The sequence below is a fragment of the Haliotis rufescens genome, unplaced genomic scaffold (genome assembly GCF_023055435.1).
Source record: "Haliotis rufescens isolate VD_foot unplaced genomic scaffold, xgHalRufe1.0.p SCAF_12, whole genome shotgun sequence".
NCBI classification, from domain to species: Eukaryota; Metazoa; Mollusca; class Gastropoda; order Lepetellida; family Haliotidae; genus Haliotis; species Haliotis rufescens.
In genome coordinates, this window is record NW_025963802.1 from 41791416 (window position 1) to 41803487 (window position 12072).

The following is a 12072-nucleotide window of genomic DNA, read 5'->3' on the forward strand; positions in this document are numbered from 1 at the left end:
GCCTTTACATGTGTTTGTGACGGGTGCCGACGGTGGGGCAGAATACGCTCACGTTTTCGCGAACACCTGGTATCATCACTAGTTGATAGTGTTTCACATGCTCATGATTTAGTCGAAATATAACAATAGACTATTTTGGGCAGAGATTTCTTATCAGTATGGAGAGAGTTTTGTTGCTTTAATTTGATTGAGTTAATGAATTCGAAAAGAATACAATATTATGGTTCAGATGTTTATGGTGACTAAAATTGTACATGCGTGATACCACCAAGCAACTATTCTTCGTTATATTGAATCTTGGTTGAGAGTCCGCGGCTTCTGATTTGAAAACCCCCAGACATATACACTCTTCAAAAAAGAAACGCAGGGGTAGATTTTTAGTGAATTTATTGTACCTAATAAAGTTGATATATTTAATTTAATATCATAGATACAAATATGAAATTTTGGAGCTCGATAGTCACATGTTGTTGTTGTACAAAGGCATTGAAAACTGTTCATTGTCATGTCACATAAGGCCACAAGATTGCGCTGAACTAAGTATCTCGTGTGACCGCCCCGGACAGCAATCATGGCTCTGCATCTCCTCGGCACTAACTGGATAAGTGTACGAGTTGTATCCTGCGGAATTCTGCGCCATTCTGCTTGTAACGCGTTGGCCAGTTGTGGGAGTGTCTGCATCGTGTTCTGACGTGGAAGTACACGTCGATCGAGTTCATCCCAGAAGTGTTCGATTGGGTTGAGATCTGGAGATCTCGACGGCCAGGGCAAAACGTTGATATTGGCATTGTGTAGGTAGTCTACTGAACCACAACCAAGTCAGATCTTGTTGTGTAGGAGATGGCCCCCCACACCATGACACTACCGCCACCGAAATTGTCGAATTCACGTACACAATGTGGGGCAAACCGCTTATTTCGACGACGATAAATACTTTGTCTTCCATCTGGCCGGTGAAGAAGAAATCGTGATTCATCGCTAAACCACACTCCAGTTTCTCAAATTCCAAGGCTGTAAGGTATGGCACCAACGCAAGCGTCGCTGTCGATGGATCTGTTTCAAAACAGGGACTATGACTGGTCTTGTGGGTCGGATTCCAGCCTCGCGAAGATGGTTCCTGACAGTCTGGTCTGATATCCTCCTCAAACCAGGGATGCGTCCTGCAGTCTCCGTAGCTGTGTCTTTGCGATGACGTAGGTGAAACAGTCGATTGTAGTTATCCTGTGCAGGGGTGGTAACTCTTGGTCGACCGGTTCTCGGACGGTCTGCAGTGGAATTGAACTGTGTGTATCGGCCCATAGGCGGCAAATGGCGCTGTGGTGGACGTTGAAGTGGCGTGCAACAATAGACTGCGATTCCCCTCTTTGGATACGTCCTATGTTCTGATCGGCAGCGCTGAGTCTCGGCATTTTCGAACTTGAAAAATGTTGACAATTGAATGACAAATTATTGAATTAGGCTTGCCTTATTATAGCCACAACCACGAGTTACGAATACCATAACTTGCACGTGCATTTTGCTTTACTGTTTTCCTCCATGACATTTTTGAACAAGTGTGAAAACAATGCCGTTTGAGGCATTGCAAATCAAGAGTTGCTGCGTTTTGACGCACCGTTTGTCGAATATCAGGCCACCAACATTTTCCAATAACATATATCCAATTTATATACCGGATTTTTTGTGAAGTCAGGTTCAATGAACTACATACAACCTGTGGGTTTTTGAAGAGTGTATGTGTGTTGATAAATGATCTGCCATAGATTGCTTACAATATGAGGCACTTGATAGATTAATGATTTTCCCAGTTGTATTTTGAAATGTGACCAGTTACCTTTCTTATTCAAAATACAATGTGACACTTTCGGTCAAGTGTCAGGTGAGCGACACACCCCACTGTTTTGGGTGGTTATTTGGGGCATTCTAATTATTGCAATACCATGGCGAGAGTTCAAGTTATGCTATTGCAATAGGTGTCTCGTAAACATACTTATTGCTATAAGATGGACTGTACATATACTTTCCCACAATACAGATTTCCTTGCTTTATTTGAAATAACAAAATCTAGCACGTCCGTTATTTTGTAGGTGTTATAAGTGTGAGTGAGTGACTTTAACGCCGCTTTGAATAGTATTCCAGTTATATCACGGCGTATCAGCTTGATGTGGGAGAAATGCCCGAAGTGATTGCGGTCTTTGACTAAACTAAATCGGGGCGAAATGCGATTCGAACCCAGGATCAAAAGGTTTCAGGCTAGACCTATGAGACTCTGAACAGGGAATTGCGGTGTCTTAGACGACTTGGCCATCCGTGCCCCTTATGTTTTATAATTGCTATCTCTGAATATTGTCATACATGTTCTTCTTGTCGTGTTCATGGAAACTATCGACACTGTTGCGTGCCTTCGATGTTGGGTTATGACACTTACGTAAGCGTCGACCAACAGCCGGTTCAAAGGAACATGCAATGTATTTTGTTACTTACACACCAACTGATTCAGTCTTCATGTGGTAATATAAGGTAATATCTAGTAATGCTTTTTTGTTGAAATAGTAAGTTGTTTCTTTTTTCAGATAACAGGATGAATACATTTCTCGGATAACAGCTATAACCAAAGACCACAGGTACAGTAAACGCTTAACTGTTAACTGGTACGTTGTATTGTGTTAGTTCAATTGGATTTGTCAAAACCGGTATCTGTGCTAATATTATCGGACCCATCCAACTGCGTTAATTCTCATCATGTAAAATCTGGATACCCCGGAATTTCGTCCAGAGTCCCGGCTGATATTATCTGACAAAGGATCAATATATAATGACCAGTTGACGCTGCCTAATCCGGATTTAAACTGTTCACACACCTCACTCACACGTCCTTTATCTGTTCTTATCAATACTCTGCAATACATTATCGGGTATGTCACAATAACTTTGTGCTAAATCGTGTACAATACTTAGAAACGTAATATTTGCCATCTGACCTAATATGTCTCATTTGATTGTGGACCCGTGAAGATCCGGGGTAGAATAGGTCTTTAGCAACCCATGCTTGCCGTAAAAGGCGACTATGCTTGTCGTAAGAGGCGACTAACGGGATCGGGTGGTCAGACTCGCCGACTTTGTTGATGCATGTCATCGATCCTAAGTGCGTGGTTCGATGCTCATGATAATAATCACTGGATTGTCTGGTCCAGAGTCGATTATTTACAGACCGACGTCATATAGCTGGAATATTGCTGAGTGCGGCTTTAAACAACAAACCAACCAACCAAAAAAATCATTTGATTGTGCCATATTTGCTATTTCTTGCCATGGATGTCAAAGACCACTGTCTGATTAAACCGGACTAACCTCACGGCCATACACACTGCTTAGACAGATTCTACTGTATACATATACCAAAACGACACAAGTTTTTCAGGTTTACTTATCCGAATTGACCGAGTTCATTAACCGTTAGTAGGACATGCCCCAGGGGCAGTTGTATGATGACCTTGACCTCACTGTCGGCATGACGGAACAGAACGTGTCAACTCGTCTCGTCTTGCGGAGATCCGGTGCACTGTAAGATGCAATGATTCATGAAATATTTTTCTTTCTTTTTGTGTTGACTCATCGAACAAATATACGAGTGTGAATCATTCACCTGATGAGTAAACATTTACTCAGAAACGTTGTTTTCCTGATTACATAGAAGTTGACATATTAATTCTTTTCCTTGTGTGCATCACTTCTAAATGTTATTCAAAGACGTGATATATTTACTTCAAAACCGTCACAACAATCGTTGTCAATGGGCAGGAGACACTCTGAAGCGGTCAAGACATGCCCATTCTCTTTATTTGCCTGTATATTTAGATTGTAGGCACTAAGCCGTCATCTCACCACAGACAATGTTCAGTGAATGCACTAATACGGCATCAGCGCCACATAATATGCACATCGCAATCCCGATTTACTTTCTATAGTTGCTATGCAAGCATCTGACTGTTATAATAGATGATGACAACGACGTCCTACTTGAAACACGTAGCTAATGAAAGCATATTTAAAACATAAGCAGCTTTACTAAATCCCTGTCATATTTCTCAGCAATTAATGATTAAAAAATCGAATATTTATGCGGCTTTTAGAACTTGATAAAACATGTCAGTCTCTTCAGGTACATTTATTAAATAGCGCTCGGGGACCCCAATATCTCAATGATTCATAAACACAGGCTTATGATATTGAAGGAATCGAAAGGGTTTCGACGTTTTTATTAAAATGCTCCTTCTTTACACCCTTTGCACTTGTCCCAAACACATGCAAAGGCAGTCAATTGTGTACCCGAAAATAAATACGGAAACATATCAGGCAAAATATTTTTGGTACTGATGCGTATTTACCATAAAACGTTTTGAAAGATATCCTGATGCTTGAATATTGAAACCTTGATCAAACAACTTTTGAGCAAGAGTCACATGATGCATTTTTAAATCTTCGTAAAAAGAGCAAGCAAAAGCAACACACATGACTAGCGATGAATCCAGTATATCTATGCATTAGATTGGGGTTTTCATACATGACCGATGGAGGTGAATATACATGGGCACTATAAGTTAGATTTTGACACGACTGGTTCTCATTTTTCTTGTTGTCTTATTCCGAAAAGATTCCGGGGTAGAATATGACCCCACAGACCGTGTTGTGAGCCGGGTAAATGAGGAGTTCACTGAGTGTGTCATCGTATCTCGTTATTCGTTGCTCATGATGTCAACCACTAGTTCGTCTGGCCTAGACTCGACCATTACCAGATGCAATATCACTCTCTATTACTGAAATTAGTGATAACCATGAGTGATGTGTCAATACTCTGGGTAACAGCATTATGAGTGAGTGAGTGAGTATGGTTTTACGCCGCTTTTAGCAATATTCCAGCAATATCACGGCGGGGGACACCAGAAATGGGCTTCACACATTGTGCCCATGTCGGGAATCGAACCCGGGTCTTCGGCGTGACGAGCGAATGCTTTAACCACTAGGCTACCCGACCGCCCCTACAGCATTATGACCAGTACCATATGTGTTAATATTATCTTGTTGCAGTGGCTTTATTTACATGCATTGCATGCTGGTGTAAGCAGGTAGGGAAATAAAAGCTACGAAGTTCATAAATATTAGTCATATAGCGTTGTATGTCAACCTGGCAGTTGATTTACGAGAGGCCAGATAAATAAAATACCTAAATACAAACAATATAATGTGTTGAATGTCAAACAAATAACAGAACATGATTGTAGTACATGTATCTCAACATGATCACTGAATTACAAATATACATGCATCACCATCCCTATAACTACAATGCCAAAAGAGTGAGTGAGTTGGGTTTAACGCCTTTAACAGTATTCCAGTTATATCGCAGCGTGTCAGCTTAATGTGGGAGGAAAGCCCGAAGTGATGCAGGTCTCAGACGTTTGACACTTCGGTGAAACACACTAGCACGGGTATGGTGCTGACAAACCTAGAAACATAATCGGGGCGAACCGGGATTCGAACCCACAATCATAGATTTCTGGCGTGCCCAAAGGGGCGCAACTCTGCACAGCGAATCACGGCGCTATAGACTACTGGGCCACCCGTGCCCCCCAATGGCAAAAGAAGGACTGAAATGTGTATATTAGATGTCAGTACACTATCGTCGTCCATGTGTCGGACGGTGAAGGTGTCAGCTGTGATGTCTCCGAATTCAAAATTTCTGTATCTCTGTTGAAGCATCGCAGTTTGAACACTTCATTGCCCTTCAGACGTATTTCGGAAACATTCTCATACAGCAGTAAACGATATTCACGGAGGTGAAGACTTACTGTCTCAATTTCAAAGAAGCGTGTTCAGCATGTCCCAAAGGTGTACGTCATTTCATCCGTTCTATAGCTTATCAATAGTGAGACAATTGAAATCAGAGGTTCGGTTTACAACGATAATATTTCCATAGTCGAGTGAACAATCAATCAAAGCAACAGCTAGATCAATGCTGTGAACAGGAACCAAGTGATTGACTATATGATCTTTCCAAACTACTCTCACCAGCTTGTTCGAGGTTTTATTCAATTTGATTTCATTCACCACCGTGCCCCATCTTATTGTGTGATGCGTTTGTTAGTTAGTGGATGGGTGTGCGCACGTGTAAGGGTTGAGTGGGCTTGTGGGTGGCTTAGGGTCAGAATAGGCCCTCATTTCCCCACACCTGTACTTTATAGACCTGGCTTATGAGGGGTTCGTCGTGCAGTTAAAGGGCTCTAACACTTTGCCGAGTTGTGTCCCGCGTATGGGCCCGAGCTGACTCGGGGGTACTCGTATGGAGCTCGTAGCGAGGTCATACTAAAGTCGGGGTAACTCGTGATACCTCGTACTGATCTACGAGAGTTTTGGAACTGCTCAAAACACTCGGGCCGCCAGCCAACTCTCGACAACAAACTCGTAACAAACTCGTAACACACTCGTCCTACTCGTAGTACCCTCGTGGCGACCTCGTGCCGAGTTGACCGAGTCTAATACGCGCTATACGAGCCTCCATGTTAAATCATGTGACAAATTCCCGCCGAATTATTTAGCAGCTCGTAGCCACCTCGTACCAAAGTCGTACCAAACTCGTACAGCTCGTATCGAGATCGTTGTGCTCGTATGCAACTCTTAATAGGCTCCTATTGGACTCCGTTGGGGCCCGTAACACACTCGTAACGTACTCGTATGAAACCCGTATATCCTAGTCGAGGGAGCTCGGCAACCACCTCGGCAAAGTGTGAGAGCTGCTTTACGCCCGTTGCATTGTTTAAGATCACTTCACGGAAGGGTATCTTTTGGAATGAACTTTGTAAGGCTTTTGTCTGATTGATAAATTGCGTCTTTTACTCAAACAATGTTACAGATATGCTCCGGTATAGTCGGTACTTTATTTCCTTGTAACGACTCTGGACATATCCGCTACTTCTCTGAACACGATTGGACATTTTCCCTGAGAATAAGCTACGGAAATGGGCGTCAAGTATGACAGTTTAATAAGGGAATTCCTGCATAAATAGTCAGTCAGAATGAAATGTCTGGGATGCAGTATTACATATGTCATACTTGTCGTCCGTAGTCATTAATTCTGCCAGAAACCTGTTTGATTCTGACTCAGATTTAAGTTCTAACCTTGTTGAAACCTGATTATATATCCTGTTTCCAGATTTCACCTTGTATCCGGTAGGGTAAAACCCATGACTCAGGGTCAGAAATTAGCACTAGTATAGTCCTTGCCAAACTGCCCAATAGTAAAGGTATCCTAAGGACTAGTAGAAATTTGCCATTTTTAAAGGTTTTGCTATATGTTATCATTATAAGGACTAGTGGACTGAAACTGTTAGTTTTTAACGCTGATGACTACTCAATTCTTAAACTTGCACGTTAAAAAATATCTAGCTAACCCTGCAGGTTATTACTGTTGAAAATATGTTCACACACTCGCGTTAGCCTTTTGTAAATATGGGAGATACGCTCGTCATCGCACAAAGATCCCTTTGGAGCCCATGGCATTACCATTACAGACTAGAGGTATAATACATTCATTTGGGTAATTAAGTATATCGTTCAAGCCACATGTAACATTATATGACCACAATTAATGTTTCTTAAGCAGCGGAGTGCTGACACAGCTACTCTGACCCTAACGTCACAGTTACATTGAAACCATGCGTTCTTGTACAATACGATGTGGCAAATGTAGGTTAAGTGTGTTAAACCGCAGTGGGAGAAAGCTGTTGCGTCCATAATGCTAAATCTCATTACGAAGCCTACATACATGGGCCATTTTGGACAGTTGTGTGAGCATTTCAAACAATCAGTCACCAAACCCCTTTGCATTGTGGCGCACATGTACCCTGCAATTGCCTCGCTTGTAACGAGGCACTTCAGGAAGCTTTTAGATCGGCTTGCAATCAATCTCAGACACATTTCAATTTCCTTCAGACTTACGAGTGCTTGGAGAAGATTCTTAAAAGGTGATAATTATATGTCGCCAAATTGTGAAGTGTCTATAGCGCCGTGCGGAACCGAGGTCGATAACTCCTGTTGAAATAACCATGAATGTCACGACCCAGCAGGCCTGTGTGCATAAAGAGTTGCACTCTTGACAACGGGTCAATTCTTCGTTTAGACGATACATTCATCAAAATTGGCGTCTTCTCATTAAATGTACATCAACTAGTAACAAATGTGTTGACATTTTGGAAAATTACATTTCTAATGAAATGAAAAACCAGTAATGTATTGACACAAAGATTTATATTTTTCTTCATACTGTAAAAATGTTTCAAACTGAAATTTATTTATGGTTACTGGAGACATTCCATTAGCCCCTTGGGTATCCGGCATTGTGTCTTCGGTAAACGATTTAAGAGGAACGTTAATAATTCAGATCGTTTGATGTTATTTATTTCATTAGCAGTCTCGGTTTGAAGCATTAAGACTTAAGGTAACGCAGGCTGTTAACGTTCGCGATGGTTGAAGTTATTGAACGAGAGGAGAAATAATTAAGGATAGTAAAGACCGGAGAGAGAGAGGCAAAGAGCAGATAACTAGGTCACAGTTTGTTGATAGATAAACAGACGCCATGTTTATTTGTTGACGTCATGTATAAGGTGGACTTTGGCAGGCAATTGCTTGGTAACTAAACATAGGTTTTTATCCCACCATCACGGGGCACCGTCAGCTGGTGATAAATGATAACGCCGTGACATTACATATAGCCCACCCCATGGTAAAATATACCCAAGATACAGTTTAATGTGTTTAATCATACGGTATAATACTGTAAGTCCTGATGTGTTTTCAATAGCATCTGGAATATATATGAATCATTACGCAACGAGTTGCCAATTCTTATAGCTATGCCCCTTTCCGCTTAGACGGGATCCAGTCGCAAAAATGGCCACGAGATGGGCACGGGTCGCTACTCGGAATAACACGAGTTGGTCACGAATGGTCGTAAGATCGGTTCGGGTGCTTACAGTGTGACCTGAGTCTCGCAGTCGTATGCTTGTTGATCGTGCCATCACTTGTCCATATACACAGTTACTTACAACCCCATCGTATTTTTCTGGAATATTTCTAACTGTGTTTTAGTGAGTATTCTCTCACGCAAAAAAGATCTATCTGTGTCATAGATTCGTAGATGATGATGTTTCCCTTAAAAATGCACGAATAAGCTGAACTAGATCAGATATTAAGTAAAAGTATTACGGCCAAAGGGCGTCTTGATTTAGCACGTCACGCATCCGTAAGCATTTTATTTAAAAAATCCATCTTTGATGATCTAAGTAAAACATGACGTGGACAGAGTCACAGCTTGCAGGAAATACAACTCACACGGGCCTCGGAAGTATTTATTTAAAAAAATAATTCAAACTTACAGATCGCCGCCAAATAGCTAGGATAATGCTGAGTATGCCGTCAAACAACTTACAAACAAACAGCACACACTTGTCATGGAGGTCAGGTGTATTGATTACAGCTGGTCATACATGTTAAACACCCACTGACCGCTGTCCACGTCTTGTGCTGATTGCTTCCGTAATGTAGATATGTATGTGCTGATTGTATGTGGACGTACTACTGCTTCGATTGTATTTATTGATTCTGAGATCGAATTACCCTCGTGAATACTGATAGAATTCGGTGACCCTTTTCGGAGAAAAGCGCAATTCTTCAACTACACTCAACAAAATTTGATTGAAGCTAAAAATACACCACACGTATGGTTCGATAAGCAAGATCGTTGTTTTCGCGTACAGTGAAATCACGAACTTGCAATTTGCAGACAAACATTGGATCATTACGCTTGTAGAGGCAGGATGAGAACCATCAACAGCCTTCGTGTCACACGGCAACGTCGCCTCGGCCTCGAGCTTCGTTAAAGGAAGCCACCGAGCGATACCAAAAGACTGGAAGATATAAGTAACACGTGACCCAGGCGTCAAAATTCCTTTTTACACACAACACCAGTGTTTTTACAACCACTACGTTATACAAAATGTGGATGAACGTATCTCACAAATTAATTACCTGGATAGAATGTCCAATAACGATAAAACAATGACGTTGATTGTTTGGGGATGAAACGGTGTTGTGAATAAGTGCCTTTAACAACCAAACTGATCTCAACACATGGGAAATAAACCGTAGCAATAAAGTAACAGTGTTATGAAAGGTAGTCCCTTAATTGAGAAATATTTCCAAACTTAATAAAACATATTGAATTACAGTCTGGCATTAGAGTGCATTTTTGTTGATCAAACAAAACTTCATCTTCGAACCAAATACTCATGCCATAACTGTGACAACTACAACATATGCAAATAGCTATGTTAATTCTGCTGAATCTGTACGTGTGGTATGCCATGATGCATGATCTCACAACGTGATAAAGGAAACGTCACTCTTGACGAAGTAATTCCGAGAAGAGAGGTCTATCTAGAAGGAAGCTAGGTAATCAGGTGCATCTTCAACAGGATGGCTAACTGAGTTTACCTGTTCTCTACCTGAGCTTCTAACTGGGCCAAGGTAAGATTTGTGTAATCTGGATCAGACGCCAGCGAGTGTAGGACCAGTATGGGAGTTGTGATAGAGACTGGCTACGTGACGGTTGACACGGACTGTTTTTACTTGGGATCGGGTAGGCACGTGGATGGGTGGGATGGGCCGGTCACGTGGCTGAATAAGTGGCCCTTGAATCTGTTATGGTTCATCATCCCTCTTGTATAATCTGAAGTAGTTCAATGTTGATATACGTGAAGTAAGTATTTTACCTGGAGATGTCAACATTGCTTTTGTTTGGTCCAGCTTTCGTTCTGGTAGACAAGCGAATTTCTTGTTCTGTGGTATCTAATTGTGTCATTGATATCAGTGACAGTGTGACAGGGGTATCTGACTCTCTGTAAACAAGATAATCATGACCGATAGTAGCGGTAGTATTTGTCGCGTCATGCCCCCTTAGCAAATAGTAATCGAACATGGTTGGTCCAGTTCTCCGTCCTCTGGTATGTGTATGAGTGCAACTGATAATGAAATGAGCGCTGGATAGAAGTTGGACATTGAAATACCTAAGTGGGTGAGTGAGTTTTAACGCCGCTTTTAACAGTATTCCAGTTATATCGCGGCGTGTCAGCTTAATGTGGGAGGAAAGCCCGAAGTGATGCAGGTCTCAGACGTTTACCACTTCGGTGAATCCTACGAGCACGGGTATGGTGCTGACAAACCTAGAAACATAATCGGGGCGAACCGGAATTCATAGATTTCTGGCGTGCCCAAGGGACGCAACTCTGAACAGCGAATCGCGGCGCCTCAGACGACTGGGCCACCCGTGCCCCTTGGAATACCTATGAAAGTATACCGAAGTAAAGATATTTCAACAATTTAAGGTAAACTTAATCCATAAAATGTAGTGTTAGAACCAGTCATATAATATTAAATGACGCGACTTCCTGTTAAACGTCCCCTCAGCAATATTCCAGCTACATGACGGCGTCATGTGAACAATCGAATCGGGATCAGGCAAACCAGTGATTGAGAATTAATTGCCCACTTTTTCAGCAGCATGAGACATTTGCGACCGATTCGTCTAAGACCACAATCCGATGTGCAGATTCTCTCTGATTATGTTTCTAGGTTTGTCAGCACCATACCTGTGCTCGTGGGTTTCACCAAAGTGGTTACCGTGTGAGTCCTGCATCACTTCGGGATTCCCCAACCCACAGATCGTTTACTCCAGTACGATAACCCTCTGCAAAATGATTTTTCCACCCCTCCATACCGCTTATGGTTTAATTTGTTATTATAGCAGACCGATGATACTGTGCACCTCTATATTTATTATTGATTAAACTCACACAGTAGAATATGATTAAATATTCACAAGACTTGTGAATTCATTTCGATTACAAAAGAGACTGAAAATGAAAAGAACTATTGCAAGCAAGTCAAGCTAATGTCTGTTTGTTTATTTGTTGTTTAACGCCGCACTCAGTAATATTCCAGCTATATGACGGCGGTCTGTA

General features: G+C 41.7%; 1 protein-coding gene across 3 annotated transcripts in view; it reads left to right on the forward strand.

Moving 5' to 3' along the window:
- The window catches only part of LOC124113908, a 99515-nt gene that overhangs the window by 57645 nt on the left and 29798 nt on the right, over window positions 1–12072 (forward strand). For all 3 annotated transcript variants that reach the window (XM_048393690.1, XM_046474398.2, XM_048393691.1), the window contains one exon: window positions 2572–2622. In XM_048393690.1, the coding sequence (XP_048249647.1) occupies window positions 2572–2600 (29 nt within the window). In that variant the 3' untranslated portion in view covers window positions 2601–2622. The remainder of the gene's footprint in view (window positions 1–2571; window positions 2623–12072) is intronic.